At 37.1% G+C, this 23,081-nt stretch overlaps 1 protein-coding gene across 1 annotated transcript in view; it reads right to left on the reverse strand.

Moving 5' to 3' along the window:
* Nucleotides 1–23,081, reverse strand: part of nup37 (nucleoporin 37) — an 80,828-nt gene that overhangs the window by 37,660 nt on the left and 20,087 nt on the right. Inside the window, exons 3-5 of the mRNA XM_039761711.1 lie at nucleotides 13,352–13,476; nucleotides 13,202–13,274; nucleotides 9,544–9,638 (exon numbers count right to left, since the gene is read on the reverse strand). Of these exons, the coding sequence (XP_039617645.1) occupies nucleotides 9,544–9,638; nucleotides 13,202–13,274; nucleotides 13,352–13,476 (293 nt within the window). The remainder of the gene's footprint in view (nucleotides 1–9,543; nucleotides 9,639–13,201; nucleotides 13,275–13,351; nucleotides 13,477–23,081) is intronic.

Raw genomic sequence — 23,081 nt, forward strand, 5'->3', positions numbered from 1 at the left:
ATCTAAGTATAAAAGAAGAAGTGATGTGACTTTTTGCTGTTAGGCACCAAAAAATGTGGAATACTTTACCAGGAGAGAGATCTCAAGCTAATACCCTTGAACATTTTAAAGAACTTCTAAAAACTGGCTTTCTTTTCTGATTTAAATACCGCCACTACTGAAGTAGTATCTGTGATGTTAGAATAAAAGTGGATATTCCAACTTTTTTCAACCTATAAAAAGGATTCTACTTTACCTGTAACTTGTATATTTGTGCTATGCATTTTGTGTATACTCTTATTTACTAATTTTTGTATTCTACTTAGTTATTCCTATTCTTCACCTATTTTTAATTTGCTTTTCTTTTCCTGGGACTTTTTTCATCTTGGAAAGTACTTTGAGCTGCATTATTTGTAAGAAAACCTGGTAAAGAAATAAATGTTGCTGTTGCTATTGTCTTAATCATCTGGGCTGCCTTTTTTTCTCTAGTGAGAAGAAGTTTAAGCACACTAACTATGGGAATAACATTATCTTAAGATGCAGATGAAAATGTGCTAAAACGTTTCTCTAGTAGTACCCACAGGTTTAGATTCACATTGGTTGACAGACTGTATACCACTGAATAGTCACCCAAGGCGTGTGTCTGTGTTTGGAGGCTCTCAATAATATAATGCATACTACTTCTATGCATGTCTCGCTGCTAACATTTACCCAGCATATTCAGTTCTACTTGAATGTTCTTTAGGTATAAATAGGTTAGTTATGAGTGTTCAAAGTGATCGACAATTATCTTGTAGATACTAAGTGCATCACTAATGTTTTTTTTTTTATTTTATTATAAGACTACACACGGCTTCTGTTATCATATGATTTATGTAGCTTTTCTGGCAGGTCAAGTGTACTATTTTTGTAGCTTCGAATTATAATTTTTTTTTTTTTTATATAATTCAGCATTTTTTTGCGAGTACCATCCCAAAATTGATAGTGCATATCACATTGATGTCATCTTTAAAAATACATTATCAAAGGGTGGTGTTTCAAGAATGCTACATGCTGAATTATAGTGTTTTTATTATCCAAGGAAGGGATAGAGTACAAGGAATATGGCATCCTTTGTTATCTGTTGTGATAATACGTTCTAGTGATTAATAAGGCAAACAAAATGGAAGGTTACATTGTAAAAGGTGGCAAACAACAGCAGGAGAGAACAGAAGTCATAGATTAATATCAAAGACACAGAATAATAACAAACAAATCTGGACCTATAATTTCTTAACATTTTCAGCAATCGTGAGTAACATCTTAAACAAACAGAAATTGGTTGCATGACAAAATGTTCTTGAGTGGGACTGGCTTTAGTTTTTTTTTTTTTGCTATTAAGAAGAATTAAAGAATTAAAAGTTACAGAAATGTTAACATGATATTAGGAACTTCATGTGCTAGAAATGTTTTTTGTTCTTCCTTACTGGCACAGAAACACAGGCATTACAATTTCAGGTTTTACCTCAAATATAATACATTTGTTTTTTCTAAGTTAAATTTGCAATACTGTGGAAAATTACAGTTATTTGCTTAGAAACTTTTACCTAAAGTTAAACGTTTCACTCTAAAACTGGATCTCTTATTCATTTTAAATGGAAATCCTGAAAGGTTTGCTCATCTTGACTTGTGGTTTTCTCTTTAGGGCTCCCTAATAGCATTAGCAGACAATAAAGACTTGCAAAAATACCAGAACACATGATGCCTTTAGAAAAATATCAAATTTCTGTAAAAATAGTTGTAATGATTTTTATGTGCTTGGTTTGCTTTTTTAAGCAAGGAGCCCAGCATCAATAAAAATTTCTTATGTAATGTTTTCTTGCACTTGTCACCTACTAGGAAAGAAACCTGCTACAGTACATCCTGATCCTCCTGTTTTATAGATTCTGCAGTATTTGTATAAATAGATTAAAGCCAGTGAATATGTATATTTTAACTTCTAAGCAGGACTAGCAGAATACACGTCCTTTCAAATGTTAAAATTAAAGGTCTAAGATCTGACATTGGTATGACTTTTATGCTGGTAGACCACTTCAAAATAGATTATAGCTTATTATTAAATTGATGTACACTTAAATTCCTTTTTTAACACACTTCATTTGAAGTGGCTTTTTAACAAATGGTCACCAAAGTTTTTTTAGTATTACAATAATAAACTTGTATGTTAAAGAAATACAAAAATGTGTCACTAATATATAAAGTTCATCCCTTGAAATTAATTTGAAAGAAAATTAATTTGGAATTTTAAGTTGGTTCCTGCCTTGTGCCCAGTGCTTGCTATGGTAGGCTCCCACACCCTGACCTGGAAAAGCTGGTTTAGTAAATGAACAAGTGGATTCTAAGTATACTTTTTACTAATATATTTTTGACTTATTTGTATTGTATTTTTGTTAACTGTTCTGAGGAGAGATGTAACTATTTTACACAAGATGATAAACCTGACTTGACAAAGGGGTTATTTCCTTAAATTTATCCATGAGCTGTTATCTACAATTATAACCAACATGTCTACTACAGACCATGACTAATTATTTAGTAACATGGGATTTGGTGAAATTGTACCTCTTTTTAAGTTTTGTATAATCCAACTATGCACGTACCATTGACGCATTACACATTTACGGAAATGCTAAAGAACTGCACCAAAATGCAGTACTATGAATGTTACAACTGATATGCATCATATTATAGCAATACTCAAGTGAAGTAAGTTGTCTCAAGATGAGCACTTCATAAAAGGTCAATGCAACGCTCCTTAACATAGCTGGCTGATGATGTTTCACTCCATGGAGATGACAAAGCACCTGTACATGCCTTGATATGGAATAGGGTTCTTCCCCACTTTTTAAAAATGGAAAGCTACAATCATTAATCTGAATTGTTGACAGGTGGAGTGGAAATATGTTTAATGGCAGTGTCTAGTGTGCATGTGCTCAGCTTTAAAAAATACACTTAATTTAAACTACAAACACAGCATTACAGCAGAATACTGAAGGTAAACTGCAATTCTGACACAAAATTTACAGTTCTTCAGATTATCAGTGTGTTTGCTAAAGAAGATTTGAAAATATATAACTACAACTATTAAATTTGTATTTAAACATGTAGGTAAAAACAGAGGTAAACTAACTTTCACCTTGTCTGCTTAGCACTATATTATCAGACCAATTTATTTACATTTTACATTTATATCTATCTTTTCTTAACATGCTGATTTTCTTTCCCTCCTTGTAATTTGACTTGCCATCTTTTAATTTTATATGGTGTACACATCTGGGTCACCATACCGCATCCGGTAAAACAGGACTGTCTAGCAAAGTCATCATAAATGGCAATGGGTGAGATCAAGACCAAGTTAGAAAGAACACCCTGTGCATATCTCTCTCATTTGGAAACAAGGGCTGGCCAGTTTCATCACCATATTACTCCAGCTATGCTATGCAGAATTGTGACATTTTATAAGTTTAGTTTTTTCCAGGTCAGTTCTAAGATCAATCTGTTCATATTTTTGAATGGTTAACTTGTGCCATGGACAAATTTCTATTGCTTAAACACAACCTTTTCACAGTACATTTTGGGACACTTTTTTCTACCACTACTGGTCTGACCTTGAATCTACAATTATAGTAATAACAGATTTTTAGACAATTCTACAGTCCTCCAAAAGTCACTGTTTAACTTGATATATTACTTTAGTTTTATGCTTGAAGCATTCATTGCAGCAAGAAAAATCTGACTTTCTTAACACATTAAAGATAATGGAAAGTAACTGCCATATTTCTGATTTTTCCTTTTGTTATGATAACAAATCTCCTTTTTAAAAAATATTAAAGAACCTTTTCAGTATCTGCAATGATCATTTGTATAACATCAGCCAACCCATCAGTTTCATACAATTATTTGGCTGCTGTCTTGACACTCAATGCCTGAAATAATACACAGTGCGTGTGTGTATATATACAGTGGAACCTCTGGTAACAACCGTAATTCGTTCCAAAACTCTGGTCACAACCCCATTTGGTCGTGACCCGAACTAATTTCCCCCATAGGATTGTATGTAAATACAATTAATCTGTTCTGGACCATACAAGCTGTATGTGAATATATTATTTTAAAGATTTTTAAGCAAAAAAATAGTTAATGATACCATAGAATGCACAGTGTAAACTAAATGTAAAAACACCGAATAACACTAAGAAAACGTTGAACAGAGAAAACTAACATTGCAAGAGTTCACGTTACAGCCTTACGAACCGCTCTCTGTAAACACTTTTTTTTTTTTGTAATGAGTTTTAAGCACAGGGAAAAAAATGAACATTTGAAAAATCCGTAAATTATACAAAAACTAACCATAAACAACCAAGAAAACTAACGTTACATGAGCCGAGTTCTGGCATGAAGGAAGTGAGGAGGAACTGGGTGGTGAGGAGATTACAGTTTTGAGGTAAAGTCTGTGATGATCACTGCATGCTCCCATCTCGCTTCCGGGAGTCCTTAAACTCATCACCGTCGGCAACGTTACCGATGAGCACGACAGTGAGGCACTACAATGGAGCAATCAGACGCACTGTATATATTTTTATTGTCACACACATGCGCATGGGAAGAAGCTAAAGGGCTTGAGTAAGGGCAGTTCCGAGTCATACCGGGATGTGGCAGAGTGCACTGACTCTTTAACTCCCTTTCCCTGCAAGACCATTCACGAAAGATTGACGTCACTTCCGGGACTGAGCCTATGGAAAGAGACATTGCCAGCTCCTGCCCCTGTAATGTCACGTCCGGGCTCGAACCAGTGGCTGAAGACCTTCTTGACCCCGACCCTTTGATCTCACTTCATGTTTTCCCCTTTAAAAGCCTCCACCTTTTCCTTCAGTTTTGTTTTGGACTCGGTTTTGTGCACATCAGTGCTATAAACATTTTTGCGACTTTGCAGCCAGGATACCAAATACTGTATATGGGAGGCTGCCCCAAAACTTTCTATAACTCAGAGTCGCGTTTTTGACTCTCTCTCTCTCTCTCTCTCTATAGAGAGAGAGAGAGAGAGAGAGAGAGAGATCCAGATCTAATTATGCAACTTTTAATGCAATGCAGGAAAACAATACAAGTCAAAAGAATTGTTCGAAATATCTTGTAATAAACAAAAATGGACTTACATTGAATTAAACACTGATTTCGCTGCCATCTATCTGCAACAAAAATATTTTTTTGTGAATTCTCTATGTAATAAACTTAATAAGTCATAGTGTAATGAAAATTGCATAATTAGATCTGGACCACCTTATAGTGTATCTTATGCTTCTTGTGCTTTAGTTTAAAATTTTTGCTCTGTATTTGTTGTCAAAGGAGTAGTTCCCCAATAAATACTCAGACTCATTTTACATTTTTTTTAAAGTACCTGCTAAATAAATAATAACAAGGAGGAAATACTTTAATATCACTGCAATGCAACATTTAATACATTGACTTGTTTAATTTGTTAGCCAAGTAATGACTCACAGAACCTTAATTTATATAAAAGAGAGATAAGTAGGGAAGGGTCTGTATCGAAGGAGTGACAGTTCATAGGAGTGACATAACAAAGGAGTGAAACCTCAGATATAAATTTCAAAGGAGTGACAACCATCCAACCAATCATCCAAGTGGTAGGTGAGGCGGCAACGATTTTTTCCGCGACTGTATTTTTAGTTGTGTGTGGTACGTGAGATGACGACGATTTTTTTGGTGAGAGTACTTTCAGTTGTGTGTGGCAGGTGAATGTCACTCCTTTAATACTGTATTTATGTCACTCCTATGAAGTGTCACTCCTTTAAATGGTTCTGGTAGGGAATATTACATATTCTGACCTCTAGAAAGGAGGAGGCATAGTTGGGGAAAAGAAAAATTGACTGATGTCTAATGATTTACCAATTATAATTATACAATTAAAACACCAAAAAAAAAACCAGAAAGAAGTGATTTGTAAAAGCTCTTTTACTGATTTTTAACTGAAAACTGTACAAAGATAAGATAGGGACATCCTTCTTATTTTCAATGCCAAACCACATTTAGCACGTATTACAAAACTGGCTTTGCATTCGGAGAGTGTGTGCACTAGACTGGCCTGCCTGCAGTCCTGTTTCTCATTAAAAACAGGTGGCACATTATTTACTCTCTATACAGTAATCCCTCGCTATATCGCGCTTCGACTTTCGCGGTTTCACTCTATCGCAGATTTTAAATGTAAGCACATCTAAATATATATCACAGATTTTTCGCTGGTTCGCGGATTTCTGCAGACAGTGGATCTTTTAATTTATGCTACACGCTTCCTCAGTTTGATTGCCCAGTTGATTTCATACAAGGGACGCTATTGGTGGATGGCTTAGAAGCTACCCAATCAGAGCATGTATTACATATTAACTAAAACTCCTCATTGCTATAAGATATGCATCCCGCGCGGAGTTTGATTGTTTGCTTGTCTCTGCCTCTCTCATCCTCTCTGACATTCTCTGCGCCTGATGGAGGGGCTGTTTGCACAGAGGCTGTTTGCTTAAAAGATACTGACGCTCCTCTAAAAAAATGCCACTTTATTGCGGTGCTCGGCATATTTAAAAGCACAAAAGCACACGTATTGATTTTTTGATTGTTACTTTAATCTCGCTCTCTCTGACGTTCTCTGCGCCTGACGGAGGAGATGTGAGCAGAGGGGCTGTTTGCACAGAGGCTGTTTGCTTAGAAGATACTAACGCCCTCTAAAAATGCCTGCAAACTTAAAAGCACAAGTATTGATTTTTTGATTGTTTGCTTTTCTTTGCGAGCGCTCTCTCTCCCTCTGAAATTCTCTGCTCCTGAAGAGAAGATGATCTATTTGCATTCTTTTAATTGTGAGAAAGAACTGTCATTTCTGTCTTGTCATGGAGGACAGTTTAAACTTTTGACTAAAAGTGTTATTTCATGTCTAGAGGGCTCTAATAATGTTAACAGTGTGGGAGAGTTTATAAGGGCTTAAAATATATAAAAATAACTACACAAACATATGGTTTCTACTTCGCGGATTTTCGTCTATCGCGGGGGGTTCTGGAACGCAACCCCCGTGATTGAGGAGGGATTACTGTATATAAAATCCTAAGCCTAAAAGTGCAACTATTTTATGTCACATTTTTTGTCATGCTTTAAATCGGCCTTATTTTAAAACCTACATATATGTTTGGTATCATTCTTTTCAGAATTTATCTAACTTTAATGTGATGTTGTTAGATTTTCAGATTCTTCTTCCTTTTTTAAATTATAAACTAAACTATCAAGAACTCGCGTCCCGCAAGACAAGACTTTGTGCCAAGAGATTTAACCACGCCCGGGGCCAGAAATAAAAGACAAAGAGTAGATGACAAAGACAGCTGCTGTACAGGCTTTTAAATGTTCGAAGCACTGCACAAGATGTAAGCCACCAGCTGATCGAGCAAAGAGGAGGTTTTTAAAAAAAAAAACCAAAACAAAACAACTGTATTTCTTTCCTATTGTATCGCTGTTTAAGAGGAGTTTCGGAGGAGCGACCGTGTCTCCTTGGAGTGCATTCAGCCTCCCTATTCACAACGCGAGCGGCAGAGACACGAAGGGGCTGGCGCATAGTGTAGGCTGAGGGGTTGGCAATTGAAGCAAGCAGGGGGTAACCCCCTAGTAAAGTATAAAGTATTGTCCATGTAGACCCCAGCACTGTTGAGCAGCTAAAGTCTTATAACAAGCAAGGATGCAAAAAAACTATTTTCAACATTACAATAATAAGTGTCTTAAGTTCACTAACAATAACTGAATGTTGTTAAAGGGAAAGGTGTCATTTCACACAGGTACACACACTCCTGTCCCAAATATTTTGCAATGTATTGCAGACATCAAATTTAGAATGACTGTACATCATACAAAATAAATTAAGTTGATTAAACTTTAAATATCTTATGTTTGTACTGTTTGCAATTACATATGAGTGAAAGAGCATTTAGAGTACAATCACTTCCATTTTTATTGCATTTTACATCCTGTTGTTTTGAAAATAAGGCTGCACATACTATTTATTTTTAATATGATTACTCAAATCAAAGTTTTCATTACTTTTACAGTCATTTTTGGAGCAATATGGTTTCCTTGTTAATTACAAAGATAACAGCTGAAGATCTCTCAAATCATATCATATCATGAATGCAAAATCAAGCCCAAATTACATATCAGATTTATGTATCTTCCGAGTTTAGGGTTTGTTGCAGTGTGCGTCTTTTAAATAAAAACAGTTGACTCAGGCTTCAGGGGATATACTGTAGTTGTGCATGGGAGTGTGGATGAGTGGTACCAGTGTATTTTGAAGGGGGTAACTGGCCGAGTGTGCATGCAGGCAGGCATGTCTGGCTCAGCTGATTTTCTCATTCGCACTCTTGTATTTGTAATTAAAGCACCAATGCCCACTATAGTATAAGAAGAGCCTGAGATGAATAGAAAGAGGAGAGAGAGAGAGAGAGAGAGAGAGAGAAAGAAAAGAATGAGTCTATAGAGCATACCGTTAATGTTCGTGAAACAAATATCATCATGATTCACAAAGGACTTGACCTTGATTAATCACTTTTACCAAGAGAACTCCAGAACACGATCAGTTACAATTTTATAAAATGGTCTTTCTTTCTGAAGCTGAAATCAATGTTCTAATTTGCACAACTTCTACTTTCTTGTTATTCTTACTTTATTTCAGGATCACAAAAACTGAAAATGACTGAGTACAGAAAACCTGTGTGTGGTATATTCCATAGTAATTTAAACAAGTTTTTGTAACACCATTTATGTTGTAAAAGATTTGAAACCTGAAGAATAACAAGACCTATTTTCTTGTATTTCCTTCTTTCACATCATGTTATTGCTTGATTGAAACATGCAGTGCTTGTTAAATCTTGAAGTGTACATTTACATGACAGACTCCTTTGTAAACATTCAGAATGCTGATATACCCTTTGAAATAAGGCAGAAAGTACTGAATTCTGAACAATGAGTTGTCTAACATCTGCTACAGAGCTTGCCATCTCTTAAAAAACAGGTGAAATGTGAATGGGCACATGCCTCCACACAAATCAGTTTTTCACTTGTAGTATCAAGTGGAAAGAGGGCACATTTAATTTACTTCAAAAGTGAAAATAAAACAGGAGAGGAAAAAAAAACCCCAAAGACATTTTTAATTAATTTATACTGGTGCCTACATGTTCACAGTAGAAGATTACAACTTAATAAAAAACAGCAACAAATCCATTTAGCACGTTAAGTGTACCATCCATAATTAGCACTTAAGCGGAAAATAAGATTTTATATACCTTTTAAATTAGTGTCTTAGAATACAGCATGGTCAACAAAAACTGTACAATGAGAAACCCTTTATGATTGCTCGAAACATGAAAAATTGCCATCAGGATTTTAAATAAAAAATGTTAGTAATTCTGCCCTAAAACAAAGATTTGCCAACATAAATGTAAAAAGTCAAATAATGCTCTCCAAAGGCACATCTCAAATACCTACCGGCAAGTGAGGTCATCACTTACTGATGCAATCTGATGACCCTCCCTGGGTTCAAATACTACTTGATTTATGTAATCAGAATGACCTTCCACTACCTAAAATATTTAAAGAGGACAAAAAAATATCAACAATAAAGTCCAAAAATGCCTAATGTAAACTTCTAGCCTCCAAGATTTCAGTTATAACTGGCAAATTTAATGACTGACTACATGAAACTCAAAATTATTGAACTTCGACATATACAGTAGTATATACAGGGAATATTAAACAATATTCACATTTATTAAAACTCACTTTTTTCTTAATGTAAAGGCTAAAACCAAATCATGCCAAACATGAATAATAGTTAAGTGAAAACAAATCAATTATATTAATAAAAGCAACAGAAAATGAAAAAAGTGTTTAAGTGTAAGCTGCAATGGGACTTCTTTTGCATAACCCAGTTTAATGATTTTAAGAGATTAATCTTCCTTTTTTAAGCCAGTGTGTTAGAAGATGAAATTATTCCTTAATAGAGATGCAAATGGAAATGTCCTCAAATATATTTTAATCAACCTATACTGTATGATGTTTCAACTTTATCCTGACCAGTGACTATCTCTGTTCTGAAGAGGTAAAGCCCCAGAGCACACGTATTATTAGCACTGCATGCAGATATACTAACTGCTCACTCTGAATTGTGTTGGTACCAGCCATTATGGCTATGTTAATGACTGTGCTGTATGTACTATTAGAAATGGTTCAAACCCCCAAATTCCAGGCAGTATATTTTGTGAAATGAAAAACATACATCAGAGGTGAACAACTTGAGTCACATGACTTGACTTGAGTTGGACTTCAGTCTTAATTTATCTGACTTGTGATTTGCTTGACAATATTAAAAAAAAAAAAACAACACTGACGAGTTGCGACTTGACTCATGCTCTAGTGCCACAATTATTATTTTAAAAATTTCACTCCTTTAATTCACATTCTGATAATATATTCTAAGTACTTTATACCTGCATAAGTCATCATGACTAATCAGAATACTGGAGGGATTGGTACCAGAGATTATTAAATCTGATTATTTTCAATTTAGTGCACACTACAAAGAATGGATTATGCTTGTTAGAGAGTTGACCCCAAAAGCTATGACAGATGTATCACAATTCCAAATAATGTAACACTTCAGCCATGGAACACGCCTCTTGTCTCCTCCGCTGACCACATTTTACTCTGCACTTCTCTAACCCCAATCCTAAATCTCCCGTACGAATTTGGGTCACCCAATCTCTATACAGGGTGCAAGCAAAATGCGGAATCTACTAATTTTCCCCATCTCCGTAAACTGCTAATTCAAGGAATGATCTGACCTGCCACCAAACCACACAAAAGGATCCTGCATGCAATAAGTGATGTCCCTTAAGTGCTATTCAAGGCTACTGGTGTTTATGTGCAGGATATTTCATGGAGTTTTCAACTTTAATGATGTGCTATTTACCTTGTGCAGCAAGCAAGTCTTGAACTCTGAAAACTATTTCAGAAAACAGTTAAGGTTTCTCTCTATAGCATGTAGTGCAAAGAAAAAAAACCAAACAGCCCCGGGTATGTCGCCCAAGCATAAGAAGGCCTTTATATGCACATACATGCAAAACTGAATAAAACGTGTAAGGAAAACAATAAGTAAGAGGCTCAAACTGTACACAGACTGTGCACAAGGTATAATCAACCCTTAAATCCCACATTGTTGCTCCATTTCAACACATATCTGCATTAAAACAAAGAAAACTAAATCTATATAAGTATATGCTTCTGTCTTTGGTTTACTTGTAGATTTCAATTGCACTATTAATAAATTACTTCTCTGCTTGACCTCAGAATATAAAATACCAGACGCTCAATGCTATCAAAGTGCATGTATGAAAGCAAAAGGTTTGTGAAATAATGAAGTCTAATTTTTTTTTTTAAGTAAGAACTTGCCCATCTACAATGTCAGTTGTAAAAAAAACAGTCCAAATTAGGGTCCCAAATTAAGTCTGCAACTTATTATTATCCATCCATTCATCCATTATTCAACCCACTATATCCTAAATACATATTATTATTATTCAGGGTATTGCTATTATTAAGCATACTGCTGTGGGTGAAAACCCATCACATTCACCATATTGTAAAAATAAGGGAGGCAGACAAACATATTTCTTTCAAAAATGGTGGAGTTTCAAAAATGAATTGGACTTTTGTGAAAACAAATGGGAAATACATGCGACAGCATGTTCTACAGAAATGTAATCAATTCACAAGAACATTCTGACCTTTATTCAGATTGTTTTAAGGGTTCTCTTTTATTTTAGGTCTGGTGCCTTACTGGCTCTGTTTATACCTTGTGGTCTATGGCCGGCCAGTCATCCCGGCCAATACCCCCAGGCCGCCAGGTGGAGCCCTCCCTGCAGCATGGAGGTGCCCCGAATACCAGCAGGGAATTATGGACAATGGAGTTTTCATCCTCACCCCTGCTGGATACCACAGGGGCCACTAGATGGAGCTGCAGGGAGGAGCAACAAGTACTTTTCATACAACCTGGAAGTGCATCCTAGTCACATGGACAAAGGGAATGACGTGCATCCGGGTTTAAGGAGGAGTTTTTATCTGACCCGGAAGTGCTAGGAAGTCACATGGACAAGGGTTCAGAAGCACTTCTGGGTCACGGACAATAAAAGACTATGGGAAATGCCAGACGACGAGCTGAGCTGGGTGGAAGGGTCGCAATGCATCTGGTAGTGGAGGATTTATTGATTATTGTATAGTGTATTGATTTATGAGTATTGTGGAGATGAGGGTGCTTTGTGCATGTATTTGTCCTAATAAAGAAAATTATTGGACTTTTACTTGGTGTCTGGCATCTAGTCTAAGGGTTCAAGGGGATGACAGCGCCCCCTATCTGTCACAACCTGTAAGCCTCTCAGGAAGACAACATTTAAAATAAGATTATTTAGACTTGCTCACTTCACAAGTGTTTATGGCAATAGTGGAAAAATAAGTTAATCTTCAAAAACACAAATACATTCTTAAATGAGTTTTTTTTTCCAGTGTTCTATGACGCTGTATATAAAATGCTTCTGAAATTCTTTTATTACTTTCACTTGAGTAAGCCTCATAGCCATGAAATTCTGTAGACCATGATTATCTCTGCACTACTCAATGAAGAAAATTTGAGCCCAGTGGGAACAACTGATTTTACATGGACCTAATGAAGAATCACTTCAAGGAATGTTACGTGATGGAAAATCCCTTATGCTATGTCCACACCTCTGGCTGCCCTAACATGTATCCTAAGTAGCAGATCACGATATTAGCCTAACTGGAGGTTATAAATTGCTTCAGTGTTCCATGAAGGTGTGTGCAAGAGTAGGTCTTACAATGGACTGACTGACACCACATCCAAAGTTGGTATTTGTTTTATTGCCCTAAGTGCTGGAACAGGCTGTAGTCCAGAAACCCTAATATAGATGTGGTTGAGTGAATGTTATTTTGATCAAGTTAATTCAATATAAAGAATTTCATTTCCATTGTGTGTGGAAGAAAAAAAGAAAAATCACATAAGCATAAGATGATGTGTAAAACAGAAATGAAGGTGCTAACCAACAATCTTGTCTTTACAACACCCATTCATTACCTTGATCTCATGCTTGTCTTGGAGATCAGAAGTAAAAATTCGAATATTTCTATCAGCTGCAGCTGTACAAAACCTGAAAAAAATTATATATCAGGAAATGATGATCTAAAGTACAAGACTTTGCAAAGTGTATTAATGCTAAACATTTACCTTATTCTCCGTGGAATGACATCTAATCTTGATTCAGGACTCCAAGCAATGCAATCCACACGGACTCCTTGATGAAAAATACGGCAAGTTGTAAATTCAACGCCATCCACATCTGAATCCTCTTCCTAAAATATTAATTCCAGAGAAATGTCAATTAATGCTTATAAAAAATTTATGTTGTACAGCAGAGCTATTCTGAGTCAAGCCTCGAAAGCACATATTTTTGATTGATTTTGCTATATTCAGGGGTAATCTATATGCAAATAATTATACTTTAATAATAAGTTAAACTAAAAATGAGAAAGGGACTGCAAAATCTACTAGCAGCTCCATACAAAGGTTCACGATAGTATAAAGCAAATTATTGTCATACTAATATATGTGTGTTGAAGGCTGATGACTGTGTTCTACTAGCTCACAGTTACTAGTTCAATACTAAAGTCTGCTAGGAAAGTACTACCAGCTCAGAAAATGCCAGACAACTGAACTAATTGATCAGGAATTCCAGCTGCATTGAAGGACTGACCACTGGCTCACTGCAGGCACAGGTTAAAAAAAGAGGATGATGGCAAAATACACACCCACTGATGTTTTGTCCTTTATTACTTTTAGCCACAGGCTTGTTTCATTAAAATGTGCTGAAAGGGGCTTTGTGGGTTTTTTCCTGTGCGTTTTTTCTCTCTAGCTATTTATGACAGATGGTCATTCAGATATATATATTTTATAGGGATGCTATACATGAAATGTAGATTGGCTTTATTGTGGTGGTATAATTCAGGTCCTTGAACTTCTGTAATTGTAAAGGTCTCACATGGCTCTACACCGATCTTAGTTTTCTTTATATTAGTTTGTTTATATATATATTTTTTTTTTGACAATTATTGTGTGGTGATTTTTTTTTACAATAAAAATTTTGTCAGGTTTTTTTATTTGATATCTTTTTATTTTATATTTACTTAGTTTGTAATTTTAATTATGTTAGTTCTTATTATATTAGTTTATATGTTAAACCCAAGGAGAAGGTCCTCTTAATAAAGTCTTGCCTGAGACCTGTTTAACTTTTTGAATCCAGCTGGCCCTTGCATAAATACCTGGCAAAGTGTAAGTAGGCACCTCTGCCCAAAATAAAGCTAGCAAGGAAATTTAACAGAATAATCAATCATATTAAGCTAGCTTGTGTATGGAAAGATTACTTAAATTTAATCGCAAGTGATAAAAGTATAATACCGTGGTTCTAATTTTCATCACATAATACTCATTAGCATGAATTTGTTGAGTAAATCAGTTTATATCATTAAAAGAAATGACAGGTTATCTGTGCATAATATAGAATCTCTGTGTGTTACATTAGCAAATAACAGATAATTTCTGACAGTTTAATAATGTGTATATTACACTGATGGGGTAAACTCATTAATATATGTGAAGGGGTGACTGTTATAAAACTTCCCAGTATATTAAAAGTTTAAGTAATCTGTAGTTCTATCATCCAGATACTATTTTCTAGTTTGTTGTTTTTCAAGCAAATGCAATTCTCAGAGAAATCCAGTCGTGTCTCTGTTTGTGTGCGTGTTTCTTTATGACTTCTCATTAAATGCACACAAGTAAGCTAGCTGCAAGAGACAGAAATGTCGATGCGATCAGATACCCCAACTACATCCAAAAAAACTAAGAAACACAAGCTTAATTGCAAAATTGGGGGCACAACAATATCCCAGCAACTTTTACAAATCTGGACAACAACTTTTCTGCAAGTGTTGCCAGCATATCATAGACTGGACACGAAAAGATACTTGTAAATCCCACATCAAATCTAAAATTCATGTCAAGAACAAGAACAAATTACAATCAGTGAGTGTTCCCCTTCAGGTAACAATAAAGGAAACAACAAAATCGTCACATGTGGAGGACTTTGTGGCCATGAGTCAGACATACAGCTCGAAAAAATGACAAAGATGCATCCTTTCTTTAGTAAGCATTGCAAACAGTGAGGTGCGCTGCCAGAAAATAAGACAAGTCTTCGTTCAACTCATTTGCCCTGTATCTTTAAACAAAACACGGACATTGTTCTTCAAAAGATTCATGGCAGGAAAATTTACGATGATTAAACCACTGATATCCAAGAACACAGCTCAACAAAGTGACAGGCGAGTGAATATTTTGCTGTATGGCATATTTTGTGTAATTCTTTTATGTAGGCAGTTCTAATATTATGGCATGTATTTATTGTAAGTCATTGAACTGATTAAATGGTATTTAACCGGTATTAACAGTCTTTCACATAACCCAGCCACGGGGGATGCACAAACCAGTGTGTTTCTTAGTGCCGGTCCCAAGCCCGGATAAATGGGGAGAGTTACGTCAGGAAGGGCATCCGGTGTAAAATTTTGCCAAATCAAAATGCAGACAAAGATGATCCGCTATGGCAACCCCTAACAGGAGCAGCCAAAAGAAGTAGAAGAACAGTCTTTCGCATAGAAAAATGTTATTAGTTAACGGCATTGGTTCTTAACCAGTTCCCTTTTGAAAATTAACAGTAGTGTTTCTGGATTTAATAAACATATTGCCTCAAGGTGATGAAGCACGCAAGGTTCACTCTTCCGTTTTAAACTTAGCACATACAAACCTGGGCAAAAGATCAGGCTTCTCCTCAGATGCCACGAGCCCTTAAAAGCATGTCTGTCTTTCTTTCATTTCAGATTCCCAGATTTAGCATCTTCCAGATTAGTTAGCTTTTGCTTTGTAATTAATTATTTTAAGATATACAGTAGGTGAAGCTACAGCCTTTTATTAAGCTACAGATGTAATGATGTATGTTTTCAATCTGTAAAGTTTTAAGGTTTAAGAATCATTAGAAATAATTTACATAATTACAATTACAGGTACTGAAGACTAGTACTTTTTGGTCAACGTCATCTTTACGGAGAGCTGCAACTTTTCTACCTATTCACAGGCAGTAGTTCGGTCCTTTCACAACTACCAGTTTAATCTAAATGATATTTTAGCAGTGGTTACAGACAATGCATCATACTGTCTTAAATCATACCAGGAAGTTTTAAAAGGGGTTATGCCTAACAGTGTGATTTCAGCCTGCTTGTGTCATGTCATCAGTTTGGTGGGAGAGACCTGGCAGCACAATAAATATTTCAATGAGGCTGTATCACTTGTGATGTGGGTGAAGTCTGCCTTCTTCAAGAAGCCTGCCAGGAAAAGGAGATGGGCTGAGCAAGGCTGACCTATGGTTTTGGTGCCAAAACTGATGAGCTGTTGACTCAGATGGGTATGCGACAGAGGATTGAAGTGCTTGACCACCTGCATGATGCATTTCAACTGGCCTTTGCTAAGATTTCAAAACACTGGGATATCTATCTTGCAAAGAGGTATACAAGCTGGTCAAATTGTTTGATCCCAAGCTGGCCCCTGTTATGGAAAAACACACTGAAGGATACACAAAATTGAAACTTCTGATGAACCCATCAGCAGAGCTAAATGAAAAGTGGACAGCGTACTTATACTGTACTTCAAATGAGGGTCCTTCTCTTCTCTGGAGCTGGCCAATTACTGGTAGGGTGCAAGACAGGATTATCCAAGGGTGACAGAGATAGCATTGTCCTACTTATACTTCCCAGTTAGCTCAGTTGATTGTGAGAGGAGATTTAGTAAATACAAGACTCTTCTCACAGACAAGACAGAGTCACTCAGTGAGATAAACACCAAGCGCCTCACAATCATGTACTGATGAGCATGTGTGTCAAAGATGAAAATAAACCAAGTTAGCACAACTTCAAGATAATACAATTTGTACTGATTATGGGCGTTAGAATATAATGACTTTTAGCTTGCTGAATTCAGATGTTTAAATGTATGAATTGCATTTTTATTTTATATATATATATATATATATATATATATATATATACTCACCTAAATGATTATTAGGAACACCATACGGTGTTTGACCCCCTTTCGCCTTCAGAACTGCCTTAATTCTACGTGGCATTGATTCAACAAGGTGCTGAAAGCATTCTTTAGAAATGTTGGCCCATATTGATAGGATAGCATCTTGCAGTTGCTGGAGATTTGTGGGATGCAGATCCAGGGCACGAAGCTCCCGTTCCACCACATCCCAAAGATGCTCTATTGGGTTGAGATCTGGTATCCATTATTCATTAAGCTTCAATTGGTGATCTGTGTTTCTGCGTTAACCGCATATTTTTTCATACGTCTCAAACCAAGGGGATGCGAGGCTAAAATGAATCAAGAAGCGCGTGTACATACTTAGAGCATTCCCTCTCGGGAATCGAACCTCGGAAGTCAGCGGATAGAGGCAAAGACTCTACTATTGCGCCACGCCGTGCGTTTTGTCTATTTGAGCGTAGCAGTGTAATTCGGTTTTTGTTCAGCACTCTTTGGAACTGTTGCTTTTTGTCTGCGCACTGCGTCAGTTCACGTGAGCCACTGAATATGGTTTTATATGTCACTCGCTCGCTTCTAATTGTTTCGCTGTCTTCTTAATTATATAATGCATGTTTTCTTCAGCGCTTTTTGTAGCTCTTCCTGGTTTTCTACGTAATGTGTGATTACGTGAGAGGCATGATGAGGTCACACGAAACTCCGCCCCTCCATGGCTTTCGAGCTCAACTCCATTACAGTAAATGGAGAAAAATAGCTTCTAGTTATGACCATTATGTGTAGAATTTCGAAATGAAACCTGCCCAACTTTTGTAAGGAAGCTGTAAGGAATGGGCCTGCCAAATTTCAGCCTTCTACCTACACGGGAAGTTGGAGAATTAGTGATGAGTCAGTCAGTGAGGGCTTTGCCTTTTATTAGTATATATACAGTCATGTGAAAACATTAGGACACCCTTTGAAAGCATGTGGTTTTTTGTAACATTTTTAATAAATGGTTATTTCATCTCCGTTTCAACAATACAGAGAGATTAAAGTAATCCAACTAAACAAAGAAAACTGAAGAAAAGTCTTTTCAAGATCTTCTGTAAATGTCATTCTACAAAAATGCCTATTCTAACTGAGGAAAAAGATAGGACACCCTTGCCCCTAATAGCGAGTGTTACCTCCTTTGGCTGAAATAACTGCAGTGAGACGGTTCTTGTAGCCATCTACCAGTCTTCGACATCGGTCTGAGGAAATTTTACCCCACTCCTCAATGCAGAACTTTTTCAGCTGTGAGATGTTTGAGGGGTTTCTTGCACGTACAGCCCTTTTCAAGTCACCCCACAGCATCTCAATGGGATTCAAATCTGGACTTTGACTTGGCCATTCCAGGACTCTCCATTTCTTCTTTTTCAGCCAATCTTTGGTTGATTTACTAGTATGTTTTGGGTCATTGTCATGTTGCATGGTCCAGTTCCGCTTCAGCTTTAATTTTCTAACTGATGGTCTCACATGTTCTTCAAGCACCTTCTGATACACAGTAGAATTCATCGTGGATTCTATGATGGTGAGCTGACCAGGTCCTGCTGCAGCAAAGCAGCCCCAAACCATGACACTTCCACCTCCATGCTTCACAGTTGGTATGAGGTTCTTTTCTTGGAATGCTGTGTTTGGTTTACGCCAAACATGTCCTCTGCTGTTGTGTCCAAATAATTCAATTTTGGACTCATCTGTCCAAAGAACATTATTCCAGAAGTCCTGGTCTTTGTCAACTTTATCTCTGGCAAATGTCAGTCTGGCCTCGATGTTTCTCTTGGAAAGCAAAGGTTTCCTCCTTGCACACCTCCCATGCAAGTTAAACTTGTACAGTCTCTTTCTGATTGTAGAGGCATGTACTTCTACATCAACAGTAGCCAGAGCCTGCTGTAGTTCTCGAGATGACACTTTAGGGTTTTGGAGACCTCTTTTAGCATCTTGCGGTCTGCTCTTGGGGTGAACTTGCTGGGGCGACCAGTCCTGGGCATGTTGGCAGTTGTTTTGAAAGCCCTCCACTTGTAGACTATCTTCCCAGTGGAATGGCTGATTTCAAAATCTTTTGAGATCTTTTTAAATCCCTTCCCAGACTCATAGGCTGCTACAATCTTTTTCTGAAGTCCTCTGACAGCTCTTTTGTTCTCACCATGGTGCTCACTCTCACTTCAACAGTCAGGAGCACACCAAACTAAATGTCTGAGGTTTAAATAGGGCAAGCCTCATTCAACATGCAGAGTAACGATCTACTAATTATGTGCACCTGGTGTGATATACCTGTGTGAGATCTGAGCCAATTTAAGAGGGAATACATGTGAGGGTGTCCTATCTTTTCCTCAGTTAGAATAGGCATTTTTGTAGAATGACATTTACAGAAGATCTTGAAAAGACTTTTCTTCAGTTTTCTTTGTTTAGTTGGATTACTTTAATCTCTGTATTGTTGAAACGGAGATGAAATAACCATTTATTAAAAATGTTACAAAAAACCACATGCTTTCAAAGGGTGTCCTAATGTTTTCACATGACTGTATATATATATATATATATATATACTAGCAAAATACCAAGGCCGATGAGAAGTAGTGTGTTAAAGAAGCAATGAAAAGAAAAGGAAACATTTTGAAAATAACGTAACCTGATTGTCAATGTAATTGTTTTGTCACTGTTGTGAGTGATGAGTGTTGTTGTCATATATATATATATATATATTTACACACACACACATAAACATATATATATATATATACATATCTATACATATACACATATATACATACATATATATCTACATATATACACACATATACATACATACACACACATATATACACACAAATACATATATATATATATACATACATACACACACACATATATAAACATATATATACATATACATACATATCTACATATATACACACACAGCTATTTCAGATCAGTGCAATACGCTGTTTGTTAAAACGGTTGACTCCGCTCTTACGTGCAATAAAAATCAAATCATTCAGTTGTCTTTGCTCATATGTCATTTTAGAGCTGGACGCCTGGCATCTTTTTTTGGCCACAGGTTCGTTTCTGTTTGCTGTGAGGTTCTGTGTTGTGGAGATTCTCAGGATGGATTGCAGGTGCTCATCAGTGAGGCGACTCCTGTGTGCTGTTTTGTTAGTCTTTATCACTGAGAAGAGCTTCTCAGACAGATATGTGCTACCAAACATGCACAAGGTTCGAGCCGCATGTAGACGGACTTTTTTTGTTCTTCAAAGTCACCAAAGCGCCGTGCAAACTCAGTGCGCAATAACTCTAGTAAGCGGTAAGTGTTCGGCAAGGCAGCTGAAGCGCTGCATTATGGGATCTGTAGTTTATTGTGTTACCAGCGCTTCATATACCCGGGCTTTAATAACAATAATACAGTATATAAAATGATCTCGCGGGCGGATATAATTACACGCCGGGCGGATGTGGCCCGCGGCCCTTGAGTTTGACACATATGGACTAAATAGAACTTGAAAAGATATATTTTTTCAAATGTGATCGCGCAATTCAGATAGAGTTGACGCCAAGACTACAGCCTGCATGCCTCAATGAGTCATCCTCCCTCGCTCTTACTTTTTTACCGTTCATCTAATGAATACACTGAGTATGGCTTTACCAAAACAATCATTGATGGCAAATAAAGTATCCATTATTCGAGTATGTAGAGCGGGATATATATATATATACATATATATATACCCGCGTATCGCAGCGGAGAAGTAGTGTGTTAAAAAAGGTAGAAAAGAAAAGGGAACATTTTAAAAATAACGTAACATGACTGTCAATATACAGTATTTGTTTTGTGAGTGTTACTGAGTGTTGCTGTCATCAAGGATTTGATTATCATTATTTCTTTCAATCAGGTTCGTATTTGTAGGATGTGTTGTGTTCAAGTTACATTCCGTGTTTGTCAATCGCTGTAAAGATGACAGGTTTCATTCATCGATTCGCTTCTTACTGCATCAATAAACAGCTCGTCTTCTTCTTTATCTGAGACCTGACACACTGCATGCACGGGTTTTTTACACTGTCTTCCTTTAGCGGACATTGACTTTTTCCACGTGTGCTTTGTTTCCACAGTAGCTGCATTTATGAATATGCTTATCAGACGCTTCATATTTTTGCTGCCTTTTCAATTGTGTAATTCGTTTTGTTCAGCTCTTTGGAACTGTTGCTTTTATCTGTGCACTGCGTCAGTTCACGTGAGCCACTCGGTGTACATGCATCGAAATTTCCCAGCTGTGCTGATGCCATCTCGTGCTATGTCCATAGCTGTATTTAATGTTACCTTAGTCCTGGCACTTAAAACTTTCTCTCGCAGTTTCGCTGAGTTTGTGTCAAACACCACCCTGACCATCTCATCTTCCTCTCCATAAGCACAGTCCTTCACCCGTGAATATTTACCCGTGGCAGTTTGCTATTGGATTGCCGCTGACGGACGGCCTTATATGGGCAGGCACTAAATTACAAACGCCAGCGCAGCCTGTCTATGAACTTAATTTAAAGTGTAGGTTTACATCGTGCTTTGTTTCAAGTAGCAGAACTCATGAATATGGTTGTATATGTCACTCGCTCGCTTCTTATTGTTTCGCTGCCTTCTCAATTATATAATGCATGTTTTCTTGAGCGCTTTTTTGAGGTCTTCCTGGTTTTCTATGTACTGCGTGATTACGTGGGAGGCGTGATGATGTCACACTAAACTCCCCACGGCGTTGAAGCTCATCTCCATTACAGTAAATGGAGAAAACTGCTTCCAGTTATGACCATTACGCGTAGAATTTCGATATAAAACCTGCCCAACTTTTGTAAGGAAGCTGTAAGGAATGAACCTGCCAAATTTCAGCCTTCCACCCACATGGGAAGTTGGAGAATTAGTGATGAGTCAGTGAGTGAGTGAGTGAGGGCTTTGCCTTTTATTAGTATATATATATATATATATATACATATACATATACATATACACACACACACATATATACTGCTCAAAAGAATTAAAGGAACACTTTTTAATCAGAGTATAGCATAAAGTCAATGAAACTTATGGGATATTAATCTGGTCAGTTAAGTAGCAGAGGGGGTTGTTAATCAGTTTCAGCTGCTGTGGTGTTAATGAAATTAACAACAGATGCACTAGAGGGGCAACAATGAGATGACCCCAAAACAGGAATGGTTTAACAGATGGAGGCCACTGACATTTTTCCCTCCTCATCTTTTCTGACTGTTTCTTCACTAGTTTTGCATTTGGCTACAGTCAGTGTCACTACTGGTAGCACGAGGTGATACCTGGACCCTACAGAGGTTGCACAGGTAGTCCAACTTCTCCAGGATGGCACATCAATACGTGTCATTGCCAGAAGGTTTGCTGTGTCTCCCTGCACAGTCTCAAGGGCATGGAGGAGATTCTAGGAGACAAGCAGTTACTCTAGGAGAGCTGGAGAGGGCCACAGAAGGTCCATAACCCATCAGCAGGACCAGTATCTGCTCCTTTGGGCAAGGAGGAACAGGATGAACACTGCCAGAGCCCTACAAAATGACCTCCAGCAGGCCACTGGTGTGAATGTCTCTGACCAAACAACCAGAAAGACTTCATGAGGGTTGCCTGAGGGCCCAAATGTCTACTACGCCCAGTGCTCACTGCACAGCACCGGGGAGCTCAATTGGCATTTGCCATAGAATACCAGAATTGGCAGGTCCACCACTGGCGTCCTGTGCTTTTCACAGATGAGAGCAGGTTCACCCTGAGTATATGTGAAAGACGGAAAGGGTCAGGAGAAGC

Source organism: Polypterus senegalus, chromosome 8 (genome assembly GCF_016835505.1).
Source record: "Polypterus senegalus isolate Bchr_013 chromosome 8, ASM1683550v1, whole genome shotgun sequence".
Taxonomy (NCBI): Eukaryota; Metazoa; Chordata; class Cladistia; order Polypteriformes; family Polypteridae; genus Polypterus; species Polypterus senegalus.